The 17,497-nt window shown below is 40.3% G+C and overlaps 2 protein-coding genes across 5 annotated transcripts in view; one reads left to right on the plus strand and one right to left on the minus strand.

Annotated features, from left to right (window-relative positions):
- LOC138060845 (endoplasmic reticulum aminopeptidase 2-like) overlaps positions 1-678 on the minus strand; it is a 34,401-nt gene extending 33,723 nt beyond the window's left edge. For all 4 annotated transcript variants that reach the window (XM_068928463.1, XM_068928464.1, XM_068928462.1 and 1 more), the window contains exon 1: positions 506-678. The gene's annotated coding sequence lies outside the window, so the exon portion shown is untranslated. The remainder of the gene's footprint in view (positions 1-505) is intronic.
- LOC104150414 (endoplasmic reticulum aminopeptidase 1) lies at positions 662-15,990 on the plus strand. Its single transcript, XM_068928460.1, has 19 exons — positions 662-713; positions 976-1,514; positions 2,071-2,209; positions 3,349-3,483; positions 4,045-4,165; positions 4,535-4,689; positions 5,245-5,358; positions 6,147-6,278; positions 6,843-6,974; positions 7,121-7,204; positions 7,617-7,774; positions 8,278-8,357; positions 8,643-8,826; positions 11,078-11,234; positions 11,326-11,510; positions 12,247-12,408; positions 13,345-13,485; positions 13,594-13,675; positions 15,636-15,990. Exons 2-19 carry the CDS (start codon positions 1,003-1,005, stop codon positions 15,780-15,782), a joined length of 2,820 nt encoding a protein of 939 aa, XP_068784561.1. The 5' UTR covers positions 662-713; positions 976-1,002; the 3' UTR covers positions 15,783-15,990.
- The last annotated feature ends 1,507 nt before the right edge of the window (positions 15,991-17,497 follow it).

Genomic DNA, 17,497 nt, shown 5'->3' on the forward strand with positions numbered 1-17,497 from the left:
CACACACACACGCAGACGAATATAACTACGCATGGTTGAGTCTGAAATTGTCTGAAAGCAGCTCCTGTTAGTAAGCGAAGCCAGCCTAATCTAAACGACCCACGGTTTGTATTAATAGAGAAAGAGAAAAGCGCGAGTTTTACAAAATGTATACACTTCACTAAGCTAAGCTTAAAAATACTCCATCGCGGCGGGGGAACCCCACAGCAGGCCGAGGCCTCTCAGCTGCCGGGGCGGCCGGCGCGGACCGCGCACCACACGGCGGCTCACGCCGCGCCGTGACACAACCCCGCCCCTCCCCCCGGCAGCCGCAACGGCTGCAACGGTCGCAACGGCCGCGCGCGCGCGCCCCCCGCCCCCGCCGCCTCCCTCTGCCCTCCACAGCCCCGCGCCCCTCAGCCCTCAGCATGGGCCCGCAGCGGCCAGCGCAGCCCGGCCCCGCCGCCCCGCCGCGGGGCGAAGGGCAGCGAGGCCCCCGGCTCGCCCCTCAGCCCCGCGCCTCCACCTGACGTGACGCGGCGCGATGGCGGAAGGGGCGCGCACCGCGCCGCGGGTCGCCGCGCCGCGCAGGGCCGTCCCGAGGGTCCCCCGCCCGCTGCGGGCCGCGCCGAGGCCAGGCCAGGCCCCTAGAGCCGCTTTCGCTTTTGCTTTCGCTTTCTGCGACGGGGGAAAATCCGTGGCGCGGCGGCGGCGGCGGCGAGGGCGGCGGGCAGGTACCGACCGCGCGGGGCGGGAGAGGGGCGCGGGGCAGGCGGGAGCCCTGCGGCGGGGCCGGCGCGGCGCGGCGCCTCTCGTGCCATCCCGTGTCGTGCCGTGCCGTGCCGTGGCCGCGGCGCTGGGAGGGCGCCGGTACCGCGGCCCGGTACCGCCGGCGAGGCCCGGTGCCGCCAGGCCTGCCGCGGAGCTGTTTTCCACGAGGAGGAGACGTTAGGTTTGTCATGACGGTGACTTTACTCCTTCTTCCTTCTTGTGTAGGCGATCGTCTGTGACAATCAGTCCAAAATGCCAGCGCTGTTCTTTACCCGGCCGTTTTCAGGCCGGCTTTTGCCTCTAATGGTCGCGCTGCTAGGTCTGACGCGCGCTGCCTTTTCTGCCAGCGCTGACCAAGGTGGTGGTAACAACATGCAGTTTCCGTGGGATAAAACGAGGCTCCCCAAGCACGTTATCCCAGTGCATTATGATCTCCTCATCCATCCTAATCTCACCACTCTGACATTTTCTGGGTCCGCTAAAATAGAAATTACAGTTAGCCAGCAAACCAGTTCAGTCATCCTGCACAGCAAACGCCTGCACATCACCAAGGCTGCCATCCAGGCTGGGGCTGGCAGTGCCCGCTCCCTGCAAGAGGTGCGGGTTTTGGAGCACCAGCCCTTGGAGCAGGTGGCGCTCCTTGCTGCTGAACCACTGCGGCCTGGGCACAGGTACACCGTCAGCATCCACTACTCTGCAAATCTCTCCGAGTCTTTCCACGGCTTTTATAAAAGCACCTACAGAACCCAGGACGGAGAACTCAGGTAATTTTTTTGTAAATTAATAGATGTTACTTCTGTGACATTAAATGCAACCATGCAACATAACTGCTTTTAGAATTTGCTGTCATTTACCTTCTGTTTCCTTGTTTGAAACTGTTCTCTCTGAGGATCCTCTTCCATTTTACAGACCAAGTTGCATCAAATTGTATTTGTAATTGGCTGTTTATCTCACAGAGACTCTCATCCTTTCATGGCAGTAGTGAGGTTCTTGATTTTTGGCCTTAATCTGCCAAGACATCTGTTGATTTCCCCTGGAGTGTGGTGAGAGGAAGAGGCAGGGAAGTCATTGAGCTCAGAACAGATTGCCTGTTATTCCACAGCACCCTGGGGGAGTTTAGTTAAGAAGTTTAAATTGCCCACCTCAGATCCCCACCACAGATGGAGAAACAGTAATTCTGTACTTGACATGCAAAAATGTTTGGTAGTACCCATAGTTATTTTGTGAATTTGAAATTATTCTTTTTTCACGCATGAAGGTTGTGAACGCTGTGCATATGAAGGAGTGTGACTAAAAAACATTTTTTTTGTCTAATTATAGAGTACTTGCATTAACACAGTTTGAACCGACAGCTGCACGAATGGCCTTCCCGTGTTTCGATGAACCAGCTTTCAAAGCCAGATTTTCAATTAAGATTAGGAGGGAACCAAAGCACCTTGCACTATCCAATATGCCAATTGTAAGTGGATATTTTTAATGATGCGCTGTTGGTTTGTGACCTTTAAAACAAGAAAGTAAAAGGAGAACAGAATATCTAGGCAATTGCTGTTCATGGGAATGTTGACCTGAACATTGCCACGGTGCTGTTATTAGATTATGTAGTGTGATTGCTGGCAGTTTTGACAACAAGGCTGAAAAGGAAGGAAGGACATCATGCATCATGTGGGGTGCCGCTTCTTACCTGAAGTTTGAGAAAATTCATCACAATGCAGATTCCATAGCCCTTATTTCATACACAGAACTTTTTGCATCACTTAGATTTTTAAGAATGAACGATGACATTTATGTGAATAAATACGTAAGAGGATCCACATGTATTAACTTCAAATATCTGCTAAGCAGCTCCTTTTATTTAAAATAAGATAATCTGAATTTTAAAAAGACACATCTCAGAGTGAAGGTGCAGTACATGTAACAGTTACAAATACTGCTGGTGATTCCATATATATATATATAAAAGACATATGTAGGGTTAGTTACATTTTGTACATTTGATCTTACTTTGGGCATAAGAGATTCTGAATAAGTTCTTCTTAGCTGTATACCAAATAATACTTAACAATGAGACAACAAAAACCACAAAGTACCATTCAGAACAAAACGTTTTGAAAGATGGTTTAAAAATTAAGTTCTTTCATAGAGAAATGGATAAAACTGATGAATAAAGAGCAGATGCAAGTGTTATAATTCAGTATGGCTAAACGTCTTCTAAGTCTAGATTCATTACCAAAGGCTCTAGATACCTCCAACGGCTGATGCATTTTGTCCTAAAAAAGAGATATGTAAGGTAGCTGAATCAGTCTCTGGAGGAGTTCATTTCTCTCATTTTAATCAGCTAATGTTGTGTAGGATTAATTCTATCAATGTGCTAACAAACACTGAGGAAAATTGAAGCAGAGAGTGATATTTCTTATTGTCTAATTTCAGCATCGTATGGATAACGCTACTCAGGTGCATGGTTTTAGGGGTGGGGAGGATTTCCTTACCGTATCTCTTTAAAATGTTCTTAATGACACTGAAAAGAAACACAGCAATTTTTGGTGCCAAGGTCTTAATAAATAGCGCTATTGAACGATGAGCTGTGTCCTAATTTTTCAGATGAAATCTGTGAATATAGCTTCATGGCTTGTTGAGGACCATTTTGATACCAGTGTCAAGATGAGTACTTACCTTGTGGCCTTTATTGTTTCGGATTTTAAATCCATCAGCAAAATAACCAGTCATGGGATTAAGGTAACTCTTGTTTCATTTTCTGCGAGCTTGTCTGTAATAAAGTCTGTATTGAATACATATGGTTTACTTTTCAGTTAAATTACTTGCTTGATACATCATGAAGTTTGATAGAAACGAGAGGAGAGAAAGGAATTGATTTATTTATCAGTTTCAAATGTTTTTGATAATGTGCTTGCTTTTTATATACTTGCATGTATTGGTAACATTGTTTCACATCAGATTATTTAATCCAATACAAACTAAATACGTTTTTCATAACGGAGAACCAGCAATGAAATAATGCTGTGTCAGCTGAACGATTCTTTAACATTGCAGGGGATGGAAATTGTAGAAGTCCTTGTAGGGGTATAATCGTTCTGGCAGATAAGTTTTAAAAATCGTGTTTCTAATTTTAATCATATTTTCCTAAAAATTTTTGCACGCTTTTGCAAACTCTTGTATGAGAAATGTTAGATATAGTTCTAGTGTCACTTTGTATGATCATTCAAGTAAACGTAGAAAAGAACAGATTCATAAGCTTCTGATGCTGGCGTTGAAATACTGCCTGCTTGTTTCCTGTAGATTTCTGTATTCGCAGTACCAGACAAGATCAACCAAGCTGATTATGCGCTGGATGCAGCAGTGAAACTTCTAGACTTTTATGAGGATTACTTTAGCATTCCATATCCTTTGCCTAAGCACGGTAAGTGTTAAATAATTTAATGTGTTTAAGAACATTATCAAAAATAGAAAGTAAAATTGCACAGAATTAATAATTTAGAATAACAGGACGGGACCAAGGTTGGCTCACAGGCTTTTAGACAGAAAGTTTACTTTTTGCTGGCTGCTTCACATAACTGCAGAATAAGTTAAAAAGCTCCACTGATAACTAAGAAACCCTGAATCTCCTTCTAGAGCTTTTTAAAAAGTCTATTTTTGCTATCTTGTTATAGAAATGTATGTGATATGTATGCCTGTGTGTGGGAGCCTTAGTGAATCCCTGAAGTGCGATGAGGTGAGCAAGTTCTTTATTGAGTAAAACAGCACTAATAGTATTTTAATGTATTTCTAGATTTAGCGGCCATTCCTGATTTTCAGTCTAGTGCTATGGAAAACTGGGGACTGACCACATACCGGGAATCTGCATTGCTGTATGACCCTGACAAGTCCTCGGCATCCTCTAAACTTTGGATTACTATGTTAATAGCCCATGAACTGGCTCATCAGGTGAGAATTGGGGATAACAATAAGGGATCAGAATGGGCTGGTAGAATGGTCAAGCTGGATGGATCCTGTGTGGGTAGGGGGATATTTGAGCTATAAACTGAAAATAGCTACTTCATCTGCGTATCCTCCTTCAAGCAAGGAGTCCAGGCAGGCTTCATAGATGTGCAGGGCTGTAGACATAAACGTATTTACTTCAGTAGCTCCACTGCTCTGGGACCATTGCACCATTGTCAACCTTTGAAACTAATTGCAGACCGCAAAAATAAGTGCATAAATGTTTTGGAATGTTACTGTTTCATATGTAGTTCTCCTACCAACCATGGATCATTTACAGTGTTTCATGGAACGCTGGTGGAAGTCAGTGATTTAGCCTGTTTAAATAAGAAATGAAATAAGAAGCCAGGGTACCGTGTATCATTAAAATAAGTGTTTCTTAAAGCTCAGTAACATACTATAAATTCAGTTTCATACAGGTCGGTAGCAGCTATTGTAACAAACTGTGTATTTTGATTTCTGAAGTGTTCACGTTTGTGAGAAATGTATTTTTTGTTTCAGTGGTTTGGCAACCTGGTTACCATGGAGTGGTGGAATGATCTCTGGTTAAACGAAGGGTTTGCAAAGTTTATGGAGTTCGTGTCAGTCAGCATTACCCACCCAGAACTGAGAGTTGTAAGCAGCAATTACCATATTTTCTTTTATAACTGCCTTCTAAAACCAATAATTTGTAGGGATACAGATCAGACAGGTTTGTCCTATGAATCACTTTTTAATTTATCTATAAAAAGATGATCTGATGTTAACCCTGAAGAATAAGAATGTTGATTTAAATGTATGTAAATATTTGCAGAAACTGATGATGAGAGTTAATGATTGCTATGAATCTTCTTTTTTTAAAAATATTCAGACACCCCTAAAATACAAAGAAATGATTTTGTCTTTTTTTCTATCACATAGAGTTGGATATAAAAACATAATGAAAACACTTAGATCCTTCCACAAGCTTTAGCACTGGTCCAGTATATGACATTTTTACAGGTATGACTAGTTCTGCCAAAGTGAGTTAAGCAATGCAGTGAGCAGATCTGTGCAGGATTTTTCAAATTGCCATAGCACTACAGTGGATTGCTAGTACATAAATTCACCTGACTTGGTTTTTTTTTCCTTAGTTTGTTTTATGATTTCTGACCACTCTGTCATCAAACTCTTAAAATGCATAGGTGTCCTTTTGGAGTTATTTACTAGGTAGACTATTTAAGTTAGTATAGAATACTGTAGACAACCTGGCTGTCAGTATTAGTTATTTATTTTTTTGTGCTCTGGAGTAAAAATAAAAAGATATGTTTTGTTTTCTTTGTACAGTTTGAAGATGATGTGAAAGGGCCTGACATATGAACTAATAAGAATTCCATGGTCACAAGCAAAATTTAATAGTAGTTATCATTTTTGCCTCCTATTAGGAAGATTATTTCTTAGGCAAATGTTTTGATGCCATGGAAGTGGATGCATTAAATTCATCGCATCCTGTGTCTACTCCTGTGGAAGAGCCAGCTCAAATTTTAGAAATGTTTGATGATGTTTCTTATGAAAAGGTAAAATCTGTACCTGCTGTTGATTTCAGTTGTTCTCATTGTCCTGTACAATTGTATTGTATCAATTTCACCCTAAGCGGAGACGAAAGACATCTCTGACACGTGGTGTTGATATCCTTCTCTTTTGACTTGCATAATTCTTTGTGCAAAACTCCAGGATGGAGATGAAATGGTTCATTACTTTTCCATTTGTAAATGAGGGTGCTTTTACTCCCTTTATCTGTTCTGTATCAATTTAGCCATAAACTATGGTTTAAGGTGCTTAAACCAAGCAGCATTTTTCATAGGAGCATTATATGGTGCCTTAATTGTACAGTAACTGCTCAGTACCCAAGCTCAAAAAATAACAACATAGTTTGCTTGAACAGAGATGTTTTTAATAATAATGATCATGAAAACCAAAGTACTGTTTCAATTTATGTGATTAAGCCTGCTTATTCTTTAGTCAGAGAGCCATTTAAAAGTGAACTATTATGTGTATTAGTAGCATTTAGAAATTTTTTTCAAAGAGTTATCTGGCCATCTAAGAAGTAAATTTTTTAAAAGCTTTGTGACTTTTTTCAGGGATCTTGTATATTAAATATGCTGAGGGACTATATGACTGCTGATGTGTTTAAAGCTGGACTTGTGCAGTATCTGCAGAAATACAGCTATCAGAATACAAAAAATGAAGATTTGTGGAACAGTATGACAAAGGCAAGTATTTTTTAGTCTCTTATATTTTCAGACTTCATAACTTCTCATGAGCAGTGTGAACTCTCTTAATATATTACTGAAGACTGTGACCAGTGCCCATGATTTATAGTTATGAAATTAAGGATGACCACCGATGTTTTTTTCAGATCTGCCCTACTGTAGGTACTGATGAAAATGAACTGCAAGGTGATAATTTTTGCAGAAGAAACCAACCGTCATCTTCAACTGCAGTAAGCATCTGTCCTGTTACTACTGTTAGCGTTCTGTTCTGTTGCGTTGATATATGCACCTTGCAAAAGCATTCTTTATCACTTCAGCATGATTCTTGAGAGGGCGTAGGTTTCTTCAGTTCTGTTGGAAATCCAGTCTTTCTGAGATTGAACAGAAATCTTATCCTTGAGCCCAGGACTGACTGAAAAACAGTGCTACTTAAAGTGCTGTGATGACTGCATGAAATTGTCTACAGGAAGACAAAGTCAGAGACATGATTTCCCATGTTCCAGTCTCAACTCACCTATGTAAAGCTTACAAATACCCAGCAGCTCTTATGAAGTTCTTACATACTCATTTCTGTTCTGTTGTCAGTGTACTTCATTTTCCTGCTTTTCTTATGTATCTTCTTCTTTCCTCGCTAAAACACAGCACTGGACCAGAAGAGAGACTCTTGATGTGAGGGCAATGATGAACACTTGGACACTGCAGAAAGGTTTTCCCTTGGTAACCGTCACAGTGAGAGGAAAGAATGTCCATTTGCAGCAGGAGCGCTACATGAAGGGAGTGGATTCTCCTTCACCCAAAGAGTAAGCAAAATGGGAAATCCCAGCATGCAAGCTGGCATCCACCTTTGGCAGGCTTTGATAGATGATAAGAGCTTTTACTGTTGTTTCTTAAGGAATCCTCCCTGAGCAGATCAGTTGTGAGGCTTTTTCTGTGTAACTTGGGGTCAGTACTGAGTCGGCAGTAGATGTGGCTGGACTCTCAGGACCCAGCTGAGGTACCAGTAGCCGCAAAGGTACAGTGGCAGGACATCTAGATGAGCTGAATAAACCTGCACAGGAGACGCGCTGGGGGAACTAGGCTAGAAAGTTCATATGGTTGCAGCGTCACTATTGCTGGTCACCCAAGCAAACTAAATTAAAGCTAGCTAGATGCGTCTGGTCCTGCACTGAAATCGGAGATGTAAGAGCATCTCATTGCTGTTATACTCCAGACAAAAGACCTTACTCAGCTGTTAGACTGAACCAAGTTGGAGAAGCTTTTGCAAAGTTCTGTCATTAAACAAAGCACTTCTGTTTTGCAATAGGTACTTGTGGCATATTCCACTAACCTACATTACCAGTAAATCTGACACTGTTCAAAGATTTTTGATGACAACTAAAACAGGTAATTTTCTTTTATGGTGATTAATTTATTCAAAGTTTATTTGCAAGCCTTTTAGCTCTGCAGGGTTTTTTTGCAGCATGGGGAACTGGAACTGCTAGTGCAAGATGCACACTTTTTTTTGTCGATCTGTATTTCAGTAACATCACTGTAAGTATTTCTTAATATATTCAGAAATCATGTTACTGTTTTCTTTAAATCCCTGGAATGAGAGTAAGAATTTTTGTTGGCTCTTATATGACACTGTGTTTGAATCGCGAATAAAAAGAGTTCTGTTTTTGTTTGTAGATGTCCTCATCCTTCCAGAAAAGGTAGAATGGATTAAATTCAATGTTGGCATGAATGGATATTACATTGTGCACTATGAAGATGATGGATGGGATCATCTGATTAAACTTTTGAAAGAGAACCGTACAGTGATTAGCGGCAATGACAGAGCAAGTCTCATTAACAATGTCTTCCAGCTTGTGAGGTAACATTTTCTCAGTCTGAAAAGACACAATCTCTGCATTTCTGAGTATATATCACTGAAGCAGGAAATGTTGATAATGTATACTATATTATTCATTAAATCTTTTAAGTAAACTGAGAGCACATTCTTTTCTCGCTTCCGGCAATGTAAACCCAGAATTTCTCTTTGATTGCAGTGGAGTTACCGAAATCTAGTAAATGAAACAGAACCAGATGACATAGTAATCTCACTATTTGTTGTTTTCAAAAAGGAGGCTTGGAGCAGGGTTCTCTGTGAAACATAACATTTGGTATGTTAATTTAGTGCCAAATGCTTTTTAGTTCTGACTTCTGAGCTTCATTTTCACAAGAAAGCAGTGCAGAGAGGAGCGCTGTCCAAAATGATGAGCTGTTCGTTTTGGGGGGGGGGGGGGGGGGGGGGAGAGGTCCTTCATGCAAAATTGCAGGACTTGCAAGAAAGACTAAGAAACTGTTTGCAAGCTACAGCTTTCTTAAGAAAGCTGTGGTAACTCTTCTGACTCTGATGTCGCACTGCTTCTGCTTAGCAGTTGAACTGCATCCGCATCTGAAGCTTGGTGTACAAGGAACATCAGATCCTACACAAACACAAGCTGTCCGTGCTGGTGCAAACTACTGGTGGTTTCTCACAAGACAAACTGACCTAGACTTGATTTTATTGAAAATTCCCTCTGGCAATTTCTAGGAGTCCTGGGCAAGGACCTATTGCATTAACCAATGTGTAAAGACAAAACAAAAGATGGTCCCTGCCTCAGCTTACAGTTGAAGGTGGCATAATTGCAGCTGGGGTAAGGCTGCTCAGTGAGCTCAAGACAACAGACAATTGTAACACAGTATAGTTGCATCGCTGTTCTGATGTGTTTTGTGGACAATACAACAAAGCAGATATTTAAATGGGAACCTGAGGGAGAGCACCAGTGTAGCTTTGGGTGTTTATGAGGAGCTTGCTCCTAAATGTGAGGAGGAGTGAGGGGGGCCCACAAGCATGCTTGCTTGGAAAGCTAGAAGTGAGGGATGGAAGACAGCAAAAAAGAGCAAACGAGGGCCAAAAGTCAAATTCTCAACATGAAATGATAGATAAAAGGCTGCGAAGAGATTTGAAAAAGCAGGGGGAAGGTCGTGTTTAATGAGGACAAGATAGTGGAAGGACGCCAAAGTAAAGTGATAGACTAGGATTATGTTTTTGCAGCTGTAAAGATCCTGTCAGTTAGAAACAAGGGTATTACAGTAATAAAGGTGTGATGAGATTATGGCCATGATTAGTCTGAATTCTCTGGATGCATTAGAAAAGGTTGTCTCTTAGAGGTGTTTTGCAAAAAGAATCTGCAAGACCTATGTATAGTCTTGACAAAAAGAACTGAATTAATTACTGATCTGAGTTTCCAGAGTTCAGGAAAGAGGTAAGTGGGGAGAGCTGGAAGATAAAATTAAGAGTGTATGAATTTGAGGTGGCAGCTCTCAAGGAGATGTTAGCAGATTTTTGTTTGGACAGCAGAAGAAAGATCTTTCCAGTTTGAAAGAAAAAAGAGGCAACTGAAGGAAGATTGCTCAGCACGTTCAAGAAGCTTAGCGATGAAAGGAAGAAGCAACAATTAGAGATGATGCAAATTGAGTCAAGTGTGGTTCATTTTAAAAGATCTGTGCCTCTAAAGCGTGCTTGTATTTGGAGGCAGAAGAGAGAGGTGAATAAGGACAAAATTAGAATTACATGCAGGAAGATACGGATGGGAGAAGAAGTAGGAAAAAAGTTTTCCAGAAGGATGAAAAAAAAGTGAATAGAGTGAAATAAGTCCTCTTGCATTTTCTCCTTTTTCTCTTGGAAGAAATCATTGAGATATGTCCTGGCAGAGGAAGAAGAAAGTTTGAGAAGTGAGTCAAAGACAGTGAAGAAGCAGTTTGGGTTGTAACTATGAGAATAAATGTGAGGAGAGAGGGAGAAGTTATGCTGGGATAACCTTGCAATGGGAAAGAGGGGAAAAAATGGATCTTTGTAAATCGTTCCCTCACAGCACGTTTCTTAGTTCAAATTGATTTTTGGTTTTTGCTGCATCGGATACAAGGTTTCATGGCTTATGTAGTTGCTCAGCTACATTTGACTTCTGAAAGCAAAGTTAAAAAGGATTTGGAAATATATTCAAGGCTTTCCCATTTATTTAGTTTTCTGAAAATAATAAGCAGAAATAAAGTCCTTTAAGTTTGACTCTAACTTGTTTATCTTCTCTTGTCTTCCTTAGAATAAAAAAGCTGTCAATTTCCAAAGCTTTTGATCTAACTTTATACCTGAAACATGAAACGCAAATCATGCCTGTATTCCAAGGCATGAATGAACTGATTCCCATATACAAGCTCATGGAGAGGAGGGATATGGGTGATACAGAAAATCAGTTAAAGGTAACATGTTAAGTATCTAGAACTTTCTGACTCCGCCTGTACCCTGTAAAACACACTTTAAAACAGATCTTTATTATTACACTATTTTTAGGAGTATATAGTCAATCTATTTAAAGACCTAATTGACAAGCAGTCTTGGAACGATGAAGGCTCAGTGTCTGAGAGAATGCTCAGACACTCGCTCCTCCTGTTTGCGTGTGTGCGTGGATACCAGCCGTGTGTGGACAAAGCACGAGAATATTTTATGAAATGGCAGAAATCCAATGGAACTTTGAGGTCTGTATTGTAACTAGTACTGTCCTTTCTGATATTCTGTTAATGATACTACAGTTTATTTACTGAATGAGCTAAATTTCAGTCCTTTCTGCAGTCCAAAATTAATCTTTTCAATTCTGTTTCTCATGGGCTTTATCTTCCCAGTTCGGCACATGTTATATCCCCAAACTAGCACATACATCATGTGTTACTCCACGGCTCGGTTTATTAAAGATGTTCTGGAAAGGGAAAACAACACATGAAATGTATTCCCTCATTTATATGCCTGAAGATTGCCCTATACCTATTGTAAAAATAGGTCAACTACTGTTCATGAATTTGTTTGTGAACGTGATTTGTTCATCCTACTGTTCATGATATGAACTCCCTAAAACACACTCCAAAAGGTCCATGAGAGATTTTTCTGGGAAGGCCAGAGAAGACCATGTTAGTATCTGACTGGATTTACTAACAAGCTATCCATGGAAGAAATACACAAAAATAAGGGGGAAATAAAAGGAATCATGAGTCCAGTATTTGCAAGTCAGGAGCCTTACTGAGATGCAGATTGAGATATTTAACATTGTTTCCCAGCAACAGGGATCACTGTCTAATACCTGTAGTTATTAGACTAGTATTTCTCAATAGATAGTCTGTTCTGCCAATTGACACGTGACAGTGACGTGGTTATATTTTTACATGTACACATACTCTTAAATATGATATGGAGGGTAACTTGATATTCCATTTGTTGTAGCTTGCCAACAGATGTGAAGACAGCAGTGTACGCTATTGGAGCACAAACATCTGAAGGCTGGGATTTCCTCTTTAGTAAATACAGGCTGCATTCATTCAACGTAGAGAAAGATAAAATTGAAGTAGCTCTCAGCCTCAGCAGAAATAATGACAAACTTCAGTGGTGAGTAGTGTACTACTTAGGAACAGAAATGTGTTTGGAGGAAGATATGCAAATATTGAAACAGGAGCTAGAATTATTGAGTCTTGTTTCATAGCTTTTGAGTTTCAGAATTTATAAAATACTTTACAGAATTAATAAGGGAAGAGAAAGTGGTCTCAGTGCTCCATTTCTTGTTTTTGATACTAGGAATCAATGCACTCAGCATTTGCAATAGCAAATTCAGGCAAAATATAATAAAACAGCTATTCACATACCTTACTACTGCTTGACAGACCCTTCTTTGGTTAAGTCTGTATTGTATTAAGTCTGTATTTGATTATAGGTACACATGCTGTATGCTTCTTACAAAATTTCGGGTAGTCCTGTTTTTTGAGAGCTGACCACCACTGAGGCTTTTAGGTGTTTCCTTCAAGCCTTGCATTCTGTAAACCTCACGTCTTCCATTTGGTGGGAGTTGGAGGATGGCACACTGATAACAGCTGTGTTCAGATATCACTGGAGATTTACTTTAGCTGTTCTGTAATGATATTATATATTATTTGCATTGTAGTGCTGTTTGGGCACATTAGTCATGAGCAGCACTTGCAGGCCTGAATTTGCCATCAACACTTTTAGTGCAGAACAAATATTTGGCAGGAGGTTTGAGAGGTTCATGTTAATTTGGAAATCTTGAATAAGAGCCAGATATAGCATTGTTTTTATCCTTTATTTTCAGAAGGCAGCGCTACTAAGTAACTGTAATTGTAAATGTAAACGGGAGTGATGGATGTGGCCAAGAAATATGTTGCAAAAAGTTGGAAGTAACCTAACTGAAATGATGTGCCAGGACCTTTCGAAATGCAGACTTGCCCAATAGCAGAAAATACTAAGAGAATAGTCACTTGACAGTTTTATCTACTGATCTAAACAATTTCCACTTCTGTTATTGATTCTTAGGTTAATGGATCAAGGTCTGCATGGTGACATGATAAAAACACAGGATCTTCCACATATTATTGTGTTTGTTGCCAGAAACCCATCTGGCTATCATCTAGCTTGGACATTCTTAAAGGAAAATTGGGAGAAACTTGTAGAAAAGTAAGGACATAAGGTTGTTCTAATGCTCTCTCTACCCCATTTGTATTTTTGAACTTGATCTTCAACCAAATTATGCATTTTCTAAGTATGGGTGATTCTTTTTGCCAGATTTGAACTTGGTTCGCATTCCATAGCAGAGATTGTCACTGGAGTGACAAATCAATATTCAACAAGGTTGCAGCTTGCAGAGGTAAGCCATTCAGATTAGCTGTTCTGAATTTTTAAAAATAGTTGTGGTTTAACTGAAATGAAACCTTGGATTAAATTTTAACATCTTAAAACATGATCAGTGATGGAGTATCAAGGTAATAGCCTGCCCTTTTCTTGACAAGGATTATAGCAATGATGGGATGGATTACTTAGGGCAGAGTATTATGTCAGTGGCAAGGAGAAAGATGGCTTTTGTTTAAGCAGTGGACCTAAATGCAGAATACTACTGCGTGTCTGCCAGAGGGCCCATGGTATACCTGCTTCTATTAATATTTGCTACCCACTTTGCAAAGTAATGAGAAAAACATGCTGAAAATGATTTTAAAAGAAAGTATTTCTACTGAGCATGGACAGAAGAGAAAAGCTGAATGGCAGTGATAAATGTACCAGTGCTCTACATCATCTGCCACAGGCAAAATTCTCCACTCTCCTGGATGTCATATATGGTAATCATTTTGTCTACTTTTTCCACAGTCTCAAACTTCTCTGCCAGCATCCAAAAACCAAAGCTTGATGGTGTGCCAATTCAAAACCCTCCAAGGACATCCCTGACAATTTCTTTTCAGAAGCTTGTTCTTCTGTTGGCAGTCTAAAATTTCCTGGTTTGGGGCAAAACATGGGCATAAATAGTGCAACAATAGTATTTACTATAGGAAGCAGTACTTACTTACTTTGTATTTAGTTCCGGACATCCACAACTCTTTCAGAGTATGTCAACAGCAGCGTGTTGTCCAGTACCGCACATGCAGGGACCTTTCTGTAGAATGTGGCTACATCTCCCGTGGGGATCTGTGGGACTAGGTATAAGTCTAAACACCGACAGAGTCACTATAAGGTTGAGAGAGAAAAATAATAATGAAACATTGACACCCTTCCTTATATCCTGTTTGTATCTTGTACTTTGTACAAGTATTTGTACGTGCTTTTTACCTTGTGTTATACTCATCAAAGTAAATTCTCACAAAATTTATTTATCTAGTTTTATAAAGTGGTACAGTCGTCGTGTCCTTTGAAAGTATCTGTATAGCATTAACACCAACTAATGCCTGAGATAAAATTCTCACCATGAAGCCTTGTGATTAGGAGCGCCTCTTGAAAAAAAGTCAGGAAGGCATTTTTTCAGCACTTTAGTGGCTAAAGGGAATGGAGTGGATTCAAGGAGTGAGAATCAGCCTACAGGTTTCCAGTGGCTGCATTCCCAAGTGCTTAAAGGAGGAGGGTAGTTGCCTCCTAAACAGTGGATTATTTTGTTTTGTTGTTTCGAGTAGAAAACTAAAATGAGGCACAGACTTCCCATGTAGGGAAAACGTCTTAAAATGATTTACCATAAACACTTAGGCTACTGGTGCTCATCCAAACAGATTGAATTTACAGTTCAGACATACAAACTTTGATAAATCTTGATAAGCCTCTCCAAAATCAGCTGCAAGACAGCATGTCTTTCCCACCTTTTCACCCATATCAGGAAGGGCTGCATGCCACACCTCGCAGTTCACCATTTGGGATGTTAGTACTAGTACGCTAAGAGCCAGAGTGGCCGTGAAGCAGAGTGGGGAATACAAACTCTGTTGCATGAACTGCTGTCCTGGGAGTAGGTGGCGCGGCTTAAATGATGGCAAGTGTTTGCTGAATGAGCAGGAACCAGACAGATCGCAGACACAGCATTACCTCTCTTTCTTTCAATGTCATTCAATTTTAAATATAATTTTAAACATAGTCTTTTCTCTGCTTGTGAGATCCAGCCATTATGAAGTAAACTTCTAAGAAAACTCTTCTCATGGCAGTTAGTTAGAAGAGGGGGCAGGAAGAATTGTCCTTCGCTCACTCAAGCAAGTGAAGGTTGGGTTCAAAATTAAAATTATTTCTTGCTGCGCTGCCTGTGTATGAATTAACACACATTGCCTTTTCATCAACTGTTCTTTCACATTTTTGTTCAACAGGTGAAAGAATTCTTCAATTCTCTGGAGGAAAAAAGTTCGCAGCTTCGTTGTGTGCAACAAGCTATTGAAACCATTGAAGACAACATACAGTGGATGGACAGAAATTTTGAGAAGGTCAAAACATGGCTACAAAACAACAAACTGTAAAACGTTGTTTACATTTATCAAAAATAACTGAAAAAGCACTGAAAACTCTGGGTTGGAGAGAAAGCTGAATTTTATAAATTTATTTCTTTAGCAGGAGCTCTAAGGCAGCCTAATCCTAATTCTCAGTATTTTTATATTTCAGTCTTGTGGTTTGCTGGGAATAAAACTAGACTGTTCATGGATCTTTTCACTAGGTCGCAGTTTTAGGAAAAAAAAAAGGAACTTGTTCACTGTACAATGAGCTAAGGGGTAGGGGAGGCTGATTACTGGAGATCTAGGATTAATTTATTTATTCTGAAAAAGCAGAAAGTATTTGGAGACAAATAACCAAGTGAAGCTTTCCACTTGTGAATGCTTACCCTTCCTCTATCTTTCCCACAAAGGTACAAGTAGCAGCTTTAGTTAATACTGGAGTGAACACAAGTTACGTAGCAAAGACATTTTTGCTGTGCACGTGCCTTTATCCTCTTGGTCTATGATGCAGGAGAACAATTTTTATAAATATTCATCTCAGATCAAGCATCACAGAATTTAAAAATAGTACCAACTATAGTTAACCTTGCAGACTTCAAAATAAATAAGGACGACGTCTGCCTTAGGCAAGCTTTACTGTAGTGTTTTAGGGCTGGAGGCAGTTGTAATGGTGTGGAAGCTGTGCAGCGGTAGTGGCTCCATCTCTGCTGAGGTGACACAGAGTGTGAGCTGCACATTTCAGTCCCCTTAATCCCACCCTGTTCCAGTTAAGTCTGGACTACTACTTTTGCTACTGATGTAAATGCCTTGCCTATGGTCTTAATACAGGGAAAAGGCCTGTTTATTTTTATGTTAATATTGAGGAAATCAGAATGCGATTTGTAAGCAAAAAAAAAAAAGGGGGGGGGGAATCTCATTTTAGATTATTAATCAATCAGTTCTAGCTAGAATTTAGTTTTTATATTTCTGCTTTTAATGAGCCCTTTTTTACCTAATTGAATTTTACCTGCTTTCAGATAAAAATGACTCTATCCGTTTCCATATCATGGGGGCATATTTATCATCTGCAGCCCAGTAATCAGGATTGTAAGGTAACTACTGTAAGCAGAAAAATGATGACTATTAGGCCCCCCAAAAGGTACAGATACTTAAGAAAGCCGAGCTGGAATCTTGGAGTGTTGTGGGAGTTTTTTTGTTTGTTGGTTGGAAAAAAAAAAAAAAAAAACCACCGCACAAAAACAACACAACCAACCAGAAGCTGTGAGTGACCCATCTCTGTTCGATTAGCTACAGGAACTCTACAATTTCAAGAATTTTCTTTAAAGAAAATTCCAAGTAACTATCATGTGTGCCTAAATCCACTTGCTGGCTTTTTGGGGGGTTTTGCCCTTACAATGACATGGTTCCATGGTTTTGTTTCCCTCCCCCCCGGTCTGTCTCCATTTCCTCTCTGATACTGCCAAGCGGCCAGAAACTTAGGGAAAAAACACTTAGGGAAAAAACACATGATCTGGAACTAATCATAAGCTTTTGACTGCGCCTTATTCACTTTTCTCTCAGCTAGACTTACTACTTGCCCCAGCTGTTGAAGCCTATTTTGTTACACCTCAGAAAGGCTTTTGAGTTCTGCTAGTGAAGACCTAAAGTGCTGTTACCATTGTAGAAAATACTGTTTCCAGTTGCTTGCTGTATCCATTTTTTCATATTAGGACTCTTGTACCTTCAGCCTTATTAAGGGAAAC

Source organism: Struthio camelus, chromosome Z, assembly GCF_040807025.1.
Source record: "Struthio camelus isolate bStrCam1 chromosome Z, bStrCam1.hap1, whole genome shotgun sequence".
Lineage (NCBI taxonomy): Eukaryota > Metazoa > Chordata > Aves > Struthioniformes > Struthionidae > Struthio > Struthio camelus.